An 18,173-nucleotide genomic window follows, 5' to 3' on the forward strand; every position below is an offset into this window, starting at 1 on the left:
AAATCAATGCAAAAACAAACAATGTTACTACATTTATCTAAAACAGTCATGGCACATTTATAGTCAACTGTGGTACTTTTCCGGACCAGGCCAACATTTTTTGTAATAATATAAAAGAACATTTTAATACAAATTAACAACAGATGCACCGACCTCAGCCTCCGTGGAGCCGTGGCATTCTACTATTGGTTGTTCGGCCCGATTGCACATCAGCGGGGGAAGGATTAACAGCTGTGAAAGGATAAAAAGATAGTAAGCTAATATGTATATCGTTTGTGATTAAATAAAAGGACGTTGCAGGAAATTAATTGCATACCAGTGATCCGGCGGCGCTTTGGTAGTGGAGTTTCGTCCCTTCGTTGCTGTAACCCACTTGGTCCAGCTTCCTGTGAATCACTAAATCCCTGCCGTGGTTGTGTTCTGCTATTATTTAGCCCTGTGCTGATTATAGTTGCTATGCTGGAATTCTGCGAGAGATTTGAAATACTTGAGGCCGGTCCCGATTCATTTTCATTCTCAGGTTCCTGTGAACTAATGTTTATCATGTTCGGTGAGTGTTCAGCTTCCTGAGTCGAAACGGTCGCTAGGTTGGGCGCTACAGGTTCCTCGCTGTCAGGAAGTTGGAAGTGATCGCTGATCATTTCCGAGCTGATTTGTACCATGGTTCTGTCGCTTGGTGTTAGCGAGTCTTCTTCCGAGGCAGCAGTGCGCATTTGGTATACATCCGACGCATAGCTGCTGTTAGAGTTAGTTACATATATCTGTGAACGACTTCGTGATGTTTGCGGTGTGCGATCAACCAACAAGTCGATGTTGTCGTGAAAATCAGGGCTAAGATTTGTTGCATCGTATGCTTCACGTATTTCTTTAAATTTTCGTCGAAGCGCTTCGTACATTGCTACAGTTGTGTCATATTTCTTATTGGGTAGTTGATGCACCAGCGGGAAGAGTTTACAAATTTTCTCTACCTTCGCTTCTGTCGGCAACGGTTTTCGTATGACTGCTTTATAACTGGGACGAATTTTGGCTGACTCGGTTATAATCAAAATGTTCTTCGTGGCAAATTTGTGATAGTATGGATTGTAGAATTTATATCCCTCAAACATATCCATGATTTCCGGATTGTTTAGTATGCTCCCGGTAGGATATAATGCATCACTCTCGGCCGGCGACAACGGTTTTGGGACGCATTCAGCGCAAAAGAAGTTGTGTTTTAGCTGTGTGCAATAAAACAGAATGGATTAGGCGCTTTCATCACTTGCATCGGTGAGGATACATGCATTTCATTACTTACATAAATGTTCATTGTTTTAATCGCAGGCGCTGATACTATGTAAAATATAAAAGGTGTGTAGCACCGACAGGCACAGCAGCGCACAAAATTGTTACTATCTTTGCCATTGTAATGAAAATCACGCTTTTCGTTAATCATTTTGCTTGCCAACTCCATTTTTGTGTACTTTAGCTTTAGCGTCCTTTCATTAGCTTGTTTTACCGCGATATACGTTGAAACGTCAACGTTTGCTTTTCGAATACACCGTACAACAACTGCACACCGTACGATTGCAGGACATAAATTACGCGGTTTTGAGCCCTTTTGACGCAACCAGCTGCGGTAACAGTGCTGAATCCTTGCTAGTAAACTTGCCCAGCTGTCATCCCGTTTTTGATAGTGACAGTTCGGAGGGTATTTTTCGCTTGATTGAAGAACAGTCGTTATTGCAGGGGCTCTAATAACATATGTGGGACTGTTTACAGCCATTTCCTGATTTACGCGAATAATGCGTTCAAGAGTCATATGTTTTGTCGCGGTTCGGGTTTAGAAAAAACGTGCTCTTCAAGAAAAACATAGCATAAATAAAGAAAAGTTATGCTTCGGTGCTGTCATCCTTATTTCAACCCTGTACGTCTGCATTACTCCAGCCTCGTACACACACCTGCATGGCCAAATGGAAGCTGCACATGTGTGCGTGTGAACATAGAACTGTCACTGTTATTATTCATTATTCTTTTCTGTTGCTGTCTAGCTGCACGGCTGTTTCACGAGATCCAAATTCTATCCTGAGTTGAAGTGTAATCGTTGCGCGAACGCAAAGTGGGGCTGTAAATAACTACCCGCCCTGTGTGCCCACAGCTCTCGTGCATGTGCGTGTGTGTGGAGTTTCCCTTCCCATTGTTTTAGGGCTACCGTTACAGCCCACCGTGCCAAGAACATTGTGTTATGCTGTGTTGTGTTTCTTTTTCCACAGTGGGAGCCTTTTCGGGGATGCAAAAAATGTTGTGAAGTGATTGTAGCTAGCTGTCAAGTCGTCAGCATACGAAGCAAAGGAATAAGTGATGGTCAATAGGTGAAACGAGTGAAACGGGTGACGAGAATCGATTGTGCATAGCTGTTTGTGGGTTGGTGTGATATTTCACTCGTGTATTTCCCTGCCAATTGTGTGTGATTGTGCTCTCTGTGCGCCTGGTTGTGTGTGTGTGTGAGTGTGGGTGTGCGTGGAGCAAGGGGAGCAGCTCAGGACATTCCGACGTTAAGGAGCATTCGAAGGCGATAAGAAACATCCGTTGTTTGCGAACGGAACGCAACACATAACCCAGTGTCCTTCGGGAAATTCTCAAGCTGTACGCATCTAATCAGTAGTAAGTAGTTTAAAAGTTTTCGCTGCGCATCGCTACACCTTTCTTAAGTGTGCAAAGTAAAGTATTGGCTGTATCTTCATACACACCATCGTATCCAAAGTCACCGTTTGAAGAACACATGTAAAGCCAGCTCCACGTTTCTGCGCGAGTGTTATGTAAAGGCGGAAATTAATGCCAATATGTGGCTGGTACTGTTATTTTCCACTTGCTCGGCAAACGCCAGCAAAGTTTCTCCGTTGATCGCGCAAACGGCAATTGATACGCACCATCCGCAGTAGGTCGCTCCAGCAAACATTGCGTGTTGGTTCGAGAATGATTTGCGTACTGTCATGCTACTCAAGGCGCGAAACAACGTTGTTTCGCACTACTTCGATGTCATTTTTGCATGTGCCAAATCCAAAAACAAAAACTGTGCGCGTTGTGTTCGGTGTGATAACATGTACGTGTGCATGCTGGGGGGAGGTGGTGTTGATAGTCTCATTCACACCACACCTAACCCCTAATCGTAGCAATACAATTTGATCTCTGGATAGTCACCGTAGCGCACGGTGACAAACAACAAATACGTACTGTGCGGTTCATTGTCGGCTCGATTTATTCCCTTTTTATTCGTGCCTGCTCTTGCGTATTGTGTGAAAATCATAAGCTTCACTCGCGATGCTGTTGTTCGCCTCGACAACGAGAAGCATCATCACCCGCCGTAGAACGTTGTTTGCTACCCAACTTTACACGAGCGACTCACCATACGGGCTTTACGTAGTTGAGCAATGAATCAGCACGATTAGGTCGGACTAGTGTGTGTTGGTACTGTTGTTGATATTATTGTTGTTCTGCTTCTTTTTCGAACGGTTACTGTTCTTGCGACAAGTATCATGCAGACAAGTATCGCAACAAAAGCAACCCAGGAGAATGGGGTGGTGGCGGGAGGCGGAGGGGTTGTCCCGGTGGCACGTGTTTGTTGTTGTGCGTGCGCAGACTGTCTTTCTGTACCACGTGCGCTATGTGATGATGGTGCAATGCGATAGAGTATGATCACACTATACTAATTATAAAAATATCGGGTAATTATTTTTCTCAAAGAATCATCCGTGTGACTGTGATCTGTAATACTTAATCATCGCTCTGCAAATATTTTATTTCATTCAATCCGATCTAATTATTTTTCAGATCCCCTTTTTGTGGTCTTGATCAATTTCTCCTTTTAAAACCTTCTATCGATGGATAATTGCAATTTATCAACCCGAGACCAAAGTACTCCAATGGTAAGGTATGGTCTTTCTACCGCACCGTACCTTATCTTATCACTAAACAAACTGATTAGAAATGGTCAGAAAGCAAATAAAAAAAAATCAAAGTAACCAATTTTACATTCCGCGCTGATACCACCCCGGGGACTCGTCGGAGAAGAAAACTTTCTCTTTCTAGAACAGTTTATTTGCACGTGCTACTTCGATCCATGGCCTACTGTTGCGTTGCTGCTGCTTTCGTCTGCTGTTGGGTTATCGCTCTCGGTTGCTACGATTGTTTGATCAAAACTCGATCCACGATCCGTCCAGAAGCTTCACTATTGATCGAAACCATCGACGTCGTGCGAAAGAATGTGCACACCCACTCACAATCTTGGCCAACCGTTGCTTGAAAGATCAGCAGAAGAGAAGCAAGAAAATCCCGGCTAAGTTCTACAATGTAGACAAAGCACAAGCAAAGCGCGGGTTTGATGGTGAAGGTACAATTTTTGCGCAATCGGCTGTGTGTTGCGATAAGTATCAACACACGCCGAGGGGTAGGCCGAGTGAGCCGCACCATGTTGAACGATGAACGACGCAAGCGTGCGGGTTGCGTGTGCGGTATGATGGTGCGCCCGTAAACATGCACACGCTGCGCTGCAGCCGGGCACCGTTGCCTGTTGCTCGTGCCGCTGTTGTCTGTTGTCAGCATGATTCGGCAGAAACCGGCAGCAAAGAGACACCCAACGTCGCTTCACCGCCAGCTTGCGCGATCTACCCGACCGGACCCCACGTCTAATAACGATCGTGCCGGTCTCGATGATTGTGTGCGTGGTTTGAACATATTGCTTGTTAAAAGCCATACATATTCACGGTCCCACCGATAAAAAGGGAGGAGGGAGGGGAGTTCCTTGACAAAAGTTTAAAAGTTTTCTTTAACTCTATCTTTCCCATCTTCAATTAGCCAAAGGTGGACAGGAACATTCCTAAACATAGAATCGCAATGAAGTAGAGAAGAAGAAACAAACAAGATAAACCCATATACATTTCCTAGCAAACACACCCCCAATTTGCTTGGTTAGCGTAAGAAATCACGCGTTGATGGAATCGACGATTACGCATAATGACGACAGCATCTCGCGCAAGAAGTTAAGACCAAGAACTCCCGCCACCCCACAAAAAAAGCCTCGCGACGACTTCTAACCGATCACTGACCGTGAGCGAGTAAAGATGACGGAAATGGGACGGCGATCATCGCTGTACGAATCTTGTTTGCATACGCAATCATCTTTCTGGTGACCATGGGCAGTTTGCGATGGCGCTTTGTACAAATGCCCGCCAAAATGTGCCAACCTAATCATCACGTGTTGAACGGTTTTTTACGTTAATGCTGTAAGTTAACCGTGCTTTGTTAGAAGGTGGTTCATTACAACTCCGTGACAAGCACAATCCTTAATGGTGTGAGGAATTATTTATTGCAAATTTTAAAAACAAATAGTTTAAGATTTCCTCCATATGATGTCTACTGTGAACAGTTCCTGTTCTCTACTTAACTTATTTATCATGGCTAAAGTTTATTTAGTCTTCAACAACAAGACATGGGACAAACGATTCTTTTAAAGGATTGAGTGCGGTCTAGTTCGTTCAGTGTTGTGAACTGAACTCGTACGGCAGTTCTTCCACACGTCGTCCGTGAGGCGGTGTTGATCATTCAGTTTTTTGACTACACATGTGAAGTAGTAATAGGTAAATCTTCAATTTTCCCAGAGTCGGAGTAATTCGACTCCGATACATTCCGGAGTAACTTTGGACTAACTTCGGAATATTTACTCCGGAGTAATCTTCGGAGTTACTCCGGAGTAATCCGGAGTAATCCGGAGTAATTGCTCCTGAGTTACTCCGGAGTTAAATCCGGATTAATCCGGAGCAATTACTTCGGAGTATACTCTGATTTTTATACGTCGGAGTCAGAGTAGATTCAAGAATCCACTCCAGAGTTCCCATCACTAATGTGATGGCGGTTTCAGTACGTGTACGGATTCAATTTTCCCGAAGTCGGAGTAATTCGACTCCGAGACATTCCGGAGTAACTTTGGAGTAACTTCGAAATAATTACTCCGGAGTAATCTTCGGATAATCCGGAGTAATTGCTCCTGAGTTACTCCGGAGTTAAATCCGGATTAATCCAGAGCAATTACTTCGGAGTATACTCTGGTTTTTATACGTCGGAGTCAGAGTTCCCATCAGTAATGTGATGGCGGTTTCAGTACGTGTACGGATTACTGGCAGTTTCAGTACGTGTAAAGAGCATTCGTATGTGTAGTCGCCAAACTGAATCATCCTCACACCGAACTGTCGCCGTACGGTTGGCGTGCAGAAGAATCGTCATTCATAAATTCTATTGTGCGGATCTCGTTCACTCAGCATAAAGATTGGAACGAATCGAAAGTTCTGATTCAATACGCCCATGCCTATACTAAACTTCATGTTACGCAGATGGATTGCAACTCCGTCTCTACAGGCAATACTTGAGATGAAATGCGTTCAAAGGCTTTTGTATGTGAAGATTATACTTTTCTTTTGAGACACTTACTGAAATTTATCACATAAAGTTTATTGCCTGATTATTTCTGAAACCCTAATCTATTTTTTAAAAAAACATACACACCCTCAATCTCCCTCAAATGCGATCGACGATCTTCGATGTATAAGATCGAATGCGGAAGCTAAAGATCGTCGGCTATTAAGATGCTCCAAGATGATCCACGGCGATAAGTATTAGTGCTGAATATATATATATTTTTAGTAGCAAGATAAGTCTACCATTATTTTTTCTAACACAACAAAATTTCTCTCTATTTTTGTTTTGTTTTTTATTCTTCCCCAAACCACATCACTGCTCAGTGACGTCCATCGCCGAGATGCTGTTGAGCAATCTTAGCGAAGCGAACGGTCCTTCGCCCATCCGTTATTTTTAGCACACTCAGGAAGATTATCGAGAAATTATTACACCATCCGTCTATTCACACAGAAGACAGAGCATACTGTCCGATCATGGCGTCCGAATGTTGCGTTCCTGCACTGGCAAAGAGGGCGGGAAAAAAGAAAATCGAGACGATAGAAAGACAACCAAGACCGATTATGTGAAGTTAGATTGTAATATAAGAGGGGTTGAGGGTGAACGACATACTACTTGCTCAGGATGGAAGAGAAGATTCTACAAAGTAAAGCCGTATATAACTTAGCTTACTTAAGCCCACTTTTAATCTTTCTTTTCTTCAATATTTCAGCAAGATTAGCATGGAATGGGATCATTTTCGACGAAAATGCAAGATGAAAGTGCCAAAGAGTTGCTTTCATCTGTCAACTTACTTGGCAAAGTACTGCCAACCGCAGATATCCATTGCCTTGAACTACAAGCCGTGATGATGTGCTAAAATGTGATTATATGACGTTATTACCAACATCGCATTCTTCCGTAGATCCCAGGCGTTCAAAAGCAAATTTGAACATCAGTACAACGCGATTGGATCGTTGCCAATTTTATTGTCGCCCAGCGTAGGCTGGATGATTTGTTCCAAGAGCGAAGAAAATTCGAATCGAACCCGAAAGCAACAGATAGTGTTGATATTGTATGGCAGGATATTGTACGATGATAATTGCTAAAATGATTGCTTGCCTCTTTTTTCGTTTTAGTATTGCGTTTCGTGCTGTGTGAAGTTCGTCGAACATGAAGCTCTCGTGAGATAAATCGATCAATAAACAATTGACGATTGTATCGGTGCTCTTTTGACTTTCTTCTCATTGCACACCGATTGCCTTGGCACGAATTATCGAAACTCATCCGCAACCCTTATCGTTACGCCGATCGTTATCATTCGTAGCCCGATAGCGGGATATATGACGGGTGTCCAAGGGGATCGTGATAGATGCACGCACCAAAACAAAAATCCCACTGTAACGATGATGCTACTAATTTAATTTCTCCGTCGTAATCGCGATAGAGCAAAAATCTTTATCAAAACTCAACGCGCCCTGTTGTCGCAACCGCGGGCCCATATCTTGCGACTGGCGATAAAAAAGGAACCGTTGAAAATGGCCCGACCGTGACGATGCTGATACGTATGTGGCCCGAAAACTTATGGTTATCGTAACAAATGGATGGACCTAATGGTTTCAGTTAGATACACCGCTTGGCCCAGCACGTACACGTTATTTACATGGTTTGACTAAAAAGTCCAGGTGTGGGTGTGTGTGTGTGAGTGCGTGCGTTTGTGAAAGGAAAAAAACGCAAGAAATTACACGTGTTTTAACACAATTCGACTAGTTGCATAGTTTAATTCGATTACAGTTTGCCGTATTGGTGTACTAAATGTGTTGCGAACGTCCTGCGAATAACTCCTTCGGTAGAGTTTCCTCGCCGATGTCCACAGACCAATGGCTTTGGCCGGTGAGTGAATGATGCCGTGCTTTTCTTTTTTTATTGCTAATTTATTGTTTTTTTTCCAAGCGACTTTATTCGGATATAAGTTTATAAAAGTACAAGAATGTGTAATGATAATGATTGAATATATGAATACATAAATCAACAAATAAAAAAAAACATAAAATGTTTAAAAATTATGTAAAATAAAACGTAAAAAAATAGAATTGAATAGAATAAAGATGTAATGGACTAAGCTATCCACCATATGCATGACGAAGTAGTAAAGGGTTTTTACTAGTTTTAAGATAAATAAAATCGTTTAGCTACCCTCCAAATGTTCTCAATTCGTAATGTACACCCACGCGAGCAATTTATCGAAAGCACGAAAACGGTGGAGAGAACCAGAAAAAAGCGTCTGCCTGATTGCGTGTTATCATCAACTGGAAGTTTGTCGCTCATTAGTGGTCGCGCGAGTACAAGTTTGCGCCGTCATTACACCGTGTATAAAACAATAAACAAAACCGTAATAAAAAAAAACACACAACGCGGTACACATTAACGATATTGCGTCGCTCGCACTCACAAGTTTGTGCGACATTTTTCGCAACAATTGGAAAGGCGATGGAAAAAGGCGATCGTGTGCGGTGTGTAACAAGGCTAAGTCGCGGGAGAGGTCGTTCCGAGGCGATAAGCGATAAGGGAAGACAAATGTTGGCCACAAGTTAATGCTTTTAGCAAGCAGAGGAGAAAGAGAAGGAAGGAGAGAGGGAAGGAAGTGTATTGCTTCTTGTCCATTATCATGCTGATCATCGCATATGGCGATCGATTGGTTTCTGTTGATTACTCAGACGATCGGATGAGTGATAACCCTTTCCGGGACCGTCCTTGGTGGTTACTTGCCCGATGGGATGTACTGGACCGTGGGAGAGAGATAGAAAGAGATAAAGAGAGAAGGAGAAAGGGGATGTGTTGTACGCACTTGCGAAAGGTTGGTTCCTATCAGCAATTTTGCACTCCGTCTGATCGTCCTCATGGTTCAAGGCCGGTTCTCTCCCTCAATAGTGTTGGCCTCAGCGCTGTGGATGGGAAATGCCTTATTGCCCCTGTCGTCTTCTGGAATTTGTTTCCACTTGTGTGTGAAGGAAGTTGAAACGTTTGTAAACTTTAATCAAGATTTCAATGAAACTTTCGCGAGCAATTTTATTACGCTAAAGATTAGACAGGAAAGCATAACTACCTCTGCAATGCTGGACGTTATGGGGTGAAGAATGTAACGCAAATACAGACAGTGTGGTCGGATGCGGAAAGGAAAAAAAAACGAACAATGCGTACGTGCGCGCACACAGATGCACGCGCGCGTCCTCATCGCGTCACGCATGACGCAGCGTTATTTTGTGTATCACCTTCTGCCTTCTGCCCCACCCGGAATTCGGTCACGACCGTGTCTGTTTGCCTGACGGTCTGTTCCACGAAATCCGGTATCATCCACCGGCGGCAGCAAGTTTACTGATAACATAAAATAACCCGGGGTATATGGTGTGCGCCTGTTTCTCTTCTCTTTTTGTTTTGGCTGAATCTGCAGATTGGGGATTTTTTTTCCACAAAAAAATATAACTCTTTTTGTCTTTTGTGCGATTGATTTAGTCATACGATTTTGAATGGGGATTTTTGGTTTTACTTTCTTGTCTATGAGTGTCCACTTAGCGCTTTCTGCACATTGTGCGCAGTGTACATACAGTAACCGGCATAATAAAGGGTCCACCTAATAACTTTTTAAATCTACCTCATTGGCCCTAGGAAACATATGTATGAGTCAAACACGTTTTTCAAACTGGCCTGCTGTAAGCGCTTTGGCATGCTCCTTTCCACAAGGTTCGTCATACGCTATGGATCAAGTTCGGCCCATGCCTGCTCTAGGATTTCAATTAGTTATCTTCGTCTGTACTGGAGATGAGAATAACAACTCTTTTTAGTGAGTCAACTCAGAGTGAATGAGTAGTTATTAGAAGTCAGGTCGTTTAGCGATTCATTTCGGAGTCTTAAAAAACCCGTTAAAAAAGGTCTATACCCTGTTCCATACCCTGTTTGAGAAAATGTAAAATTTTCTTCATTTTTGAGCAATTTAGCAAAATTTATAAATGTGATATATTTCAATGCGAATTTGCTGCAATAAGTTTCTTTTCACTTAAATAGTGCTTTAAATTAAAAAAAGAATAAAAAATCAGAAAAAAATTTAAAAAAAAATTCAACTCGAAAATTTCATAAGGCTTACCCCTTACGATTTTTTTGGGAAATTTTGCAAAAAAAAATAAATTGTTTTATTTTAATGCCAATGGGTTGCAATGAGTTTCTTTTCACTCAAATAATGCTTAAAATTAAAAAAAGAGTGAAAAATAATAAAAAAATTAAAAAAATCGAAAAAAATTAAAATTTTCCTCATTTTTGCACCAAGTTTTGCCTATAACTCGTTCGGTATCCAACGGATCGCCAATCTTTAACCTGTGGTCGATAGATGGCACCAATGGCTACATTTTCTTCTTGGACAGCCATGCCCTCAGATGTCTGTGCCAGAAGTTATTCGAGGAACCAAGTTCCTTACCCTGTTTGAGAAAATGTAAAATTTTCCTCATTTTTGAGCAATGTAGCAAAAATTTTAAATGTGATATATTTTGATGGGAATTTGTTGCAATAAGTTTCTTTTCACTTAAATAGTGCTTTAAATTAAAAAAAGAATAAAAAATCAGAAAAAAATTTCAAAAAAAATTTCAACTCGAAAATTTCATAAGGCTAACCCCTTACGATTTTTTTGGGAAATTTAGCAAAAAAAATTTAATTGTTTTATTTTAATGCCAATGGGTTGCAATGAGTTTCTTTTCACTCAAATAATGCTTGAAATAAAAAAAGAGTGAAAAATAATAAATAAATAAAAAAAATCGAAAAAAATGAAAATTTTCCTCATTTTTGCTCCAAATTTTGCCTATAACTCGGTCGGTATCCAACAGATCGCCAATCTTTAACCTGTGGTCGATAGATGGCACCAATGGCTACATTTTCTTCTTGGACAGCCATGCCCTCAGATGTCAGTGCCAGAAGTTATTCGAGGAACCAAGTTCCTTACCCTGTTTGAGAAAATGTAAAATTTTCCTCATTTTGCTCCAAATTTTGCCTATAACTCGGTCGGTATCCAACGGATCGCCAATCTTTAACCTGTGGTCGATAGATGGCACCAATGGCTACATTTTCTTCTTGGACAGCCATGCCCTCAGATGTCTGTGCCAGAAGTTATTCGAGGAACCAAGTTCCTTACCCTGTTTGAGATAATGTAAAATTTTCCTCATTTTTGAGCAATGTAGCAAAAATTTTAAATGTGATATATTTTGATGGGAATTTGTTGCAATAAGTTTCTTTTCACTTAAATAGTGCTTTAAATTAAAAAAAGAATAAAAAATCAGAAAAAAATTTAAAAAAAAATTTCAACTCGAAAATTTCATAAGGCTAACCCCTTACGATTTTTTTGGGAAATTTAGCAAAAAAAATTTAATTGTTTTATTTTAATGCCAATGGGTTGCAATGAGTTTCTTTTCACTCAAATAATGCTTGAAATAAAAAAAGAGTGAAAAATAATAAATAAATAAAAAAAATCGAAAAAAATGAAAATTTTCCTCATTTTTGCTCCAAATTTTGCCTATAACTCGGTCGGTATCCAACAGATCGCCAATCTTTAACCTGTGGTCGATAGATGGCACCAATGGCTACATTTTCTTCTTGGACAGCCATGCCCTCAGATGTCTGTGCCAGAAGTTATTCGAGGAACCAAGTTCCTTACCCTGTTTAAGAAAATGTAAAATTTTCCTCATTTTTGAGCAATGTAGCAAAAATTTTAAATGTGATATATTTTGATGGGAATTTGTTGCAATAAGTTTCTTTTCACTTAAATAGTGCTTTAAATTAAAAAAAGAATAAAAAATCGGAAAAAAATTTAAAAAAAAATTTCAACTCGAAAATTTCATAAGGCTAACCCCTTACGATTTTGTTGGGAAATTTTGCAAAAAAAATTAAATTGTTTTATTTTAATGCGAATTGGGGGAAATAAGTTTCTTTTCATTCAAATAATGCTTTAAATAAAAAAAAAGAATAAAAAATAATATAAAAATAAAATAATTCAAAAATTTTGAAAATATCCTTAGGCTATAGTCTTAGCTTTTTTATTGGAAATTAAGGAAAATGTATTTTAATACGAATTTGTGGAAATAAGTTTCTTTTTACTCAAATAATGCTCAAAAAAAATATAAAAAAATTCTTTAAATTTGCCAATCTCTTGGCGATAAGAATGAGAATATTACTTTACTTTGAGAAGGATTTTACCAACTGTTGTCTTGCTTGTATTCTCCTTCCTACCGACAGTCTGGTGAGATTCACTACCAACATTCGAATACAGAAAGGAAATGTTTCAAAGTTTCGCGAGCAATTATAATAACTTTTTCTATAAACAAATAGCTTTATAATACATAGTTCTTCAATTCAAAACATACATTTAAAATCCTATGAGCTGCGTACTTAATTTTCCTATCACTGTAGCAAAACATCAAACAATTCTCTAATTAGTTTCCTTTTTTTTTGTCTCACCATTATTAAAGCAGCCTACAGATTGGACACCGTACCGAATACCGCCCCCCAGCATGGAAGCGACGGCCGCTGGTTATGCCGATTGTTTCGGCAACGGCGGACCGCATCTCGTGGGCATTGGCGGCAACAGCAACATGGTCGGTGGTGGCGGAGGACCCGGCACGTCACATCCGGCGGTGGGCGATGGCAGCGGCCAGGCAACGATCGGTGGCGGCAACGGCAGCACAACAACAAGCATCCAATGGGTGGGAAATGCTGCGGGTGGTGGCGGTGGTGCTGGTGGTGCGACTACGAAGGAAGATCTGGGCGATATGGCCTTCTACATGCCCAACTATTCGCGCGAAGTGCTGAAGATGATGTTTATGATGCGATCGCACCACATGCTGACGGATGTGACGCTCGAAGTCGAGCAGGAAACGTTTCACGCACACAAGGTCGTCCTGTCCGCTGCCAGCCCATACTTTAAGGCAATGTTTACCGGCGGGCTGAAGGAATGTGAAATGGCACGCGTAAAGCTGCAAGGCGTGTGCCCAACCGCCATGACGCGCATCCTGTTTTTCATGTACACCGGGCAGATACGGGTGACCGAGCTAACCGTATGTCAGCTGCTACCGGCCGCCACCATGTTTCAGGTGCCGAATGTGATAGATGCGTGCTGTGACTTTCTCGAACGCCAGCTGGATCCGACCAACGCGATCGGTATCGCGAACTTTGCCGAACAACATGGCTGTGAGTCGCTGCGCCAGAAGGCAAACCAATTCATTGAGCGTAACTTTACCCAAGTAAGGATGCGTTCTAGTGTGTGTTTGAATATAGAGAGAGACAGAGCGGGGAGAGGTAACTTAATAACTAATCGATCGCTTGCTTGTACTCCGTTGCAGATCTGCCGTGAGGAAGAATTTCTCCAACTGTCTGCGATGCAACTGATATGTCTGATCCGAAAGGATGAGCTGAACGTGCAAGGCGAACGAGACGTGTACGATGCGGTACTGAAGTGGGTAAAATACGACGAGGACAACCGATATCCGAAGATGGAAAGCATCTTATCGGCTGTGCGCTGCCAGCTGCTAACACCCAGCTTCCTGAAGGAGCAGATGAAAAACTGTGCCGTACTGCGCCGAGCACCCGGTTGTCGCGAGTATCTGGCCAAGATCTTTCAGGACCTAACGCTGCACAAGCGGCCGGCAGTACGAGAACGGAAGCCCAACACCACACGGATGATCTTTGTTGCCGGAGGGTATTACAAGCATTCGCTCGACATGCTCGAGGGCTACAATGTGGATGATAAGGTGTGGCTCACGCTACCGAAGCTAACGGTGCCACGGTCTGGGCTGGGGGCTGCCTTTCTTAAGGGCACATTCTATGCGGTCGGTGGTAGAAACAACTCGCCCGGTTCGTCGTACGATTCCGACTGGGTTGATCGGTACAATCCAGTCACGGAAAGATGGCGTCCGTGTTCACCGATGTCGGTTCCCCGCAATCGGGTCGGTGTCGCCGTAATGGATGAGCTACTGTACGCGGTCGGTGGTTCGTCCGGATCTGACTATCACAATACCGTCGAATAGTATGTTTTTATTTGTTTGTTCCGCCAACGAGTTCTCACTGTACGTCAAATACTTATGGCAATTGTATCGTCTCTTCTCTCCCTCAGCTACGATCCGGAAACGGACCGATGGACACTGGTGCAACCGATGCAATCGAAGCGACTTGGAGTGGGTGTAGCGGTCGTCAATCGATTGCTGTACGCCATTGGTGGTTTCGATGGGAAAACGCGTCTAGCCTCGGTCGAACGTTACCATCCGGAGAACAATGCCTGGACGTTGGTACCCCCGATGCGGTACGGACGCAGTGGTGCCGGTGTAGCTGCACTACATCAGTACATTTACGTAGTTGGCGGGTTCGACGGTACACGGCAGCTGGCTTCGGTCGAGCGTTACGATACGGAGCAGCAGTGCTGGGATATGGTCGCCCCGGTCCGCATCGCTCGCAGTGCTCTCTCGCTGACCGTGCTCGACGGGAGGCTTTATGCGATCGGCGGATACGATGGGCAGGACTTTCTTACCATCGTCGAAGTGTACGACCCGGTGCGGGACGTCTGGGACGAGGGCACTCCACTCACGTCCGGTCGCAGTGGTCATGCATCCGCCGTCATCTACACACCGTCCTGCATCTCGAGCTACATGGAAGGTTTAAACCTGTGCACTGGTGAGGAAAAGCGCCGTGACTCGGATGGTGCGACGGATCAGCATCATCCACCATCATCTTCGGCAGCACCACCACCACCGCCTGCACCATCTTCCGGATCGGCACCGGGTTCAGGGTCCGGGTCTTCTTCACGCCCCACTGATAATGGTGTTGCAGAAGGTACATCGGACAGCCGACTGGCTACGGGTGAGCGAGATGACGTGCTGGAAGAAACCGACGGCGGTGAACCGTTTGCCATGGAAACTGACTCTAGTCAAGAGGAATGTGATAAAGATGTAAGCGAGGCTGGCATCATTAATGTGCCTTTGGAGTGCGCTCCACCACCCGAAATGGCACACGTACGGGAGAGTATGTCATCGCTAGCAATCATGGAACATCCCATGCGCACGGAGATATTACCACCTTCGATGCGTCTTACACGTCGCATACTTTCCTGTCGCCGGACAAAACGAAGCTCCGGCAAGGAACGCAATAGTGGCGTTCCGTCACCGTCAGGCTGCGCCAAACGGTCGTCTTCAGCGACGGCTCGGTACACACTGACGTTAGCGCCCGTACCGTCCAGCCGGAAATCATTGGGCGGCTCATCATGCTCGGATGCTACCGGCGGTGGTGGATGCAAAAGTAAACGAAAAGCACCTATTACGGCTGGTGGTACCACGAGTGATGATCATTGCCCATTGGTACGTCTAAAAAAGCGCATAACCTGTTTCGTGTCCGCTATTGTATCGCCTACCTCCTGCTCGGTTGCATTGCCACCAAGCACCGGTGGTTCTTCGTTGCACGAAGAATCCATTGGTGCGACCACGACCGATGATATAGTGCCAACGGTACCCGCGATCGTATTATCCACCGCGGACGATTTGAATGCCGTCAACAGTGATGCTTCCCGCGACTCTATTTCATTTAATCCCGCCGGTTGCAATTCTTCTCCCGCAGCATCAAGCGTGCAACACCAGCTACGATCACCGAACGCAAAATTATGACACTTGTAATGCACACTTGCACACTGGTAGATTCCTTCTTCCGGACGAACATCCCGCTTGCTTTAGGAGAAAAAGTATTCCGAACCGTTTCTCCTACGGAGAGAAGTGGCCAAACCCCACTAGACCAAATACCAAGGAAGGCGAGAACCGAACTGTTAGCTGTCGATCTAGAATGAATCTGAGTACCAAAAACCTCACTTACACAGACGAGTGCGCGGTTTGTAGATAGATAGGACGGGCATGCAATATGCGAGAGAAGAAGGAGGAAAGCTAAGCTTTTCTCCTTTCCTTCTTTCGGCCTGTGCGAAGACATTCCTCTGGAAACGATGACGCCGAGATCGAGAAATGTGCCAAGATATAGGAGACACGTTAAGCGGACCAGGTGTCGTATCAAAGAGTCATAGGCTCTGGGAATTGTTTAGGGATATTGGTTTTATGTTCTACTTAGCAACGCAATTAGGAGAGGGATACCAAAAAAACCAAAACTGTATAGCTCTCGGCAGTGCTAGGTATTTTAAAAGAAAATGTTTCGTTTTTGTTTTGTCCTTTGGCAATTCCTTTCCGGTTTGTCTTATACTATGTATAAGACCGGTACAATGGAAAATACCCCGTTTCGGATTAATCTCGCGTTTGACATTCATGTGTAGGGATCACAGAAAGTGGCTCAGGACGTTTCTGGATGTAACTTTTCCGCCTCTCGGTGGGATGGAGCAATTATTGCTAGAGTTTTAATTTTATTACTATTTTTTTTAATAAACATAAAGCCCAACCGTAACGTCACATGATCAGTCCGTGCTAGTCCTCCGTGCTTCTCATGTCAACGGGGAAATTATGATGACGATATTTACCCGATACAACGATGCAGATCGTTACAGCTTCCGTTGCTTTCTGGGTCGAGGTGGATTCCAGGATACGGGAGTCGTATCCGTTATCGAAACGATGTTCAATCCAGCCATCTCGAGCCCTTTGATAGCAGACTGAGGAGAACAGACAATAAACGTTGTAGTGGTAATCGCGCGAAAGATGAGTTATTATGTATTTAAAAAAAATCCACGATATAGAATTGATTAGTAAACTATGGATTATTCTGGTTGTCGATAGCAAACCATTGCGCGATGCAGCTTCAACAAAATTTAACTCAAAAGAAAGAAATAAAACTAAATTCTTACCATTCGTCCCGGTCCGAGCCCGCGAACCGTCACACGAACCGTTTTGTAGCCTCGTTCTATCGCCCTGGTACTTATGCTGATGGCGGTGGCCTGCGCCGCAATGTTTGTGCCTTTGCGCGTATTTTTGAAACCCTCGATACCGCACGATCGGATGAATTGCGGTACACCCTTGGCATCCGTAATCGAAATGATGGTATTGTTCGGTGACACGCGAATATGGCAAATCGGTATCTCGTTAAACGGCACCCCACTGAACAGTGCTGTCGGTGTGTTGGCATCGGGAAAAATGTTAATCTTCCTGCAATTTCATACGATATGGTAAAGTTTTGTCCCTAAACGGTGATTGGTTTAACTTACTTATCAATCATGGAATCTATATCAATCGAACGTTCACCGATGGTTCCCTCATCCTTGCTGGGCAACGAAGCAAGCATTGCCTTACGATCCTCCACCTTGCAAAGTGCTGCTGTTTGGTGAAATGATTTCATGTTTCCGAACGCCGTCCGACGCACCATCCGGGAAAATATGTTGAGCTGGTTCAAGAGGGACATTTCTTCGCAGTTTGCGCGGGTTCCACGTGCGGGAAAGTTTGTTTTTCTTCACCCTCTATTGTTTTGCAACACCGGTCAGTGTTCCAACTGTTCGGCACTGTTTTTCCTTGTTTTGTAACTCCATACGTAAACTGCACCTGCAGTAGTGGTAGTGTCGAAGTGACGTTTCGCTTTCGAAACTCGGTTCGAAATTCGAATATGTTTCAAATTTTGAAACCGTCTGCATGTGCTGTTGAGCGAATATGCAAGCAATCACGAGGAAATAAACAAGATTTCCAAAAATGTTCCACAATGGTGTTTCCGTTGTTAAACTGGTTCAACATTTTCGGATGCGAACTTACGAACGA

General features: G+C 43.4%; 3 protein-coding genes across 8 annotated transcripts; 1 reads left to right on the forward strand and 2 right to left on the reverse strand.

Annotated features, from left to right (window-relative positions):
• Positions 1–53: 53 nt before the first annotated feature.
• On the reverse strand, positions 54–1,596 carry LOC125765048 (uncharacterized). The gene is made up of 3 exons (XM_049429905.1): positions 1,295–1,596; positions 317–1,217; positions 54–231 (listed from the first exon to the last, which is right to left on the reverse strand). The coding sequence occupies exons 1-3, from the start codon at positions 1,448–1,450 to the stop codon at positions 155–157; spliced, it is 1,134 nt and encodes a 377-aa protein (XP_049285862.1). The 5' UTR covers positions 1,451–1,596; the 3' UTR covers positions 54–154.
• Positions 1,597–1,705: 109 nt separating this feature from the next.
• On the forward strand, positions 1,706–16,894 carry LOC125764940 (kelch-like ECH-associated protein 1B). 6 transcript variants are annotated; one of them, XM_049429688.1, is made up of 7 exons: positions 1,706–1,903; positions 2,028–2,073; positions 2,250–2,640; positions 6,771–8,316; positions 12,933–13,700; positions 13,800–14,482; positions 14,570–16,894. In XM_049429688.1, the coding sequence occupies exons 4-7, from the start codon at positions 8,239–8,241 to the stop codon at positions 16,104–16,106; spliced, it is 3,066 nt and encodes a 1,021-aa protein (XP_049285645.1). In that variant the 5' UTR covers positions 1,706–1,903; positions 2,028–2,073; positions 2,250–2,640; positions 6,771–8,238; the 3' UTR covers positions 16,107–16,894. The 6 variants fall into 6 exon arrangements, with proteins under 6 accessions (XP_049285645.1, XP_049285643.1, XP_049285644.1 ...); XM_049429686.1 differs by lacking the exon at positions 1,706–1,903 and having other exon boundaries at positions 1,917–2,145; XM_049429687.1 differs by lacking the exon at positions 1,706–1,903 and having other exon boundaries at positions 1,917–2,073.
• On the reverse strand, positions 16,821–17,973 carry LOC125765160 (28S ribosomal protein S11, mitochondrial). Its single transcript, XM_049430066.1, has 3 exons — positions 17,633–17,973; positions 17,276–17,573; positions 16,821–17,083 (listed from the first exon to the last, which is right to left on the reverse strand). The coding sequence occupies exons 1-3, from the start codon at positions 17,824–17,826 to the stop codon at positions 16,976–16,978; spliced, it is 600 nt and encodes a 199-aa protein (XP_049286023.1). The 5' UTR covers positions 17,827–17,973; the 3' UTR covers positions 16,821–16,975.
• Between the last annotated feature and the right edge of the window lie 200 nt (positions 17,974–18,173).

Source organism: Anopheles funestus, chromosome 2RL (genome assembly GCF_943734845.2).
Source record: "Anopheles funestus chromosome 2RL, idAnoFuneDA-416_04, whole genome shotgun sequence".
Taxonomy (NCBI): Eukaryota; Metazoa; Arthropoda; class Insecta; order Diptera; family Culicidae; genus Anopheles; species Anopheles funestus.

Coding starts and splice junctions, on each gene's coding strand:
- LOC125765048 (XM_049429905.1), bottom strand. CDS start 1,450: ATGGAGTTGGCAAGCAAAATGATTAACGAAAAGCGTGATTTTCATTAC. Junction 1,218..1,294: donor TTAAAACAATGAACATTTAT/GTAAGTAATGAA, acceptor TATTGCACACAG/CTAAAACACAACTTCTTTTG. Junction 232..316: donor AAAGCGCCGCCGGATCACTG/GTATGCAATTAA, acceptor ATCCTTTCACAG/CTGTTAATCCTTCCCCCGCT.
- LOC125764940 (XM_049429688.1), top strand. CDS start 8,239: ATGTGTTGCGAACGTCCTGCGAATAACTCCTTCGGTAGAGTTTCCTCG. Junction 13,701..13,799: donor TTGAGCGTAACTTTACCCAA/GTAAGGATGCGT, acceptor ACTCCGTTGCAG/ATCTGCCGTGAGGAAGAATT. Junction 14,483..14,569: donor TATCACAATACCGTCGAATA/GTATGTTTTTAT, acceptor TCTCTCCCTCAG/CTACGATCCGGAAACGGACC.
- LOC125765160 (XM_049430066.1), bottom strand. CDS start 17,826: ATGTCCCTCTTGAACCAGCTCAACATATTTTCCCGGATGGTGCGTCGG. Junction 17,574..17,632: donor ATAGATTCCATGATTGATAA/GTAAGTTAAACC, acceptor ATGAAATTGCAG/GAAGATTAACATTTTTCCCG. Junction 17,084..17,275: donor GGCTCGGACCGGGACGAATG/GTAAGAATTTAG, acceptor TGTTCTCCTCAG/TCTGCTATCAAAGGGCTCGA.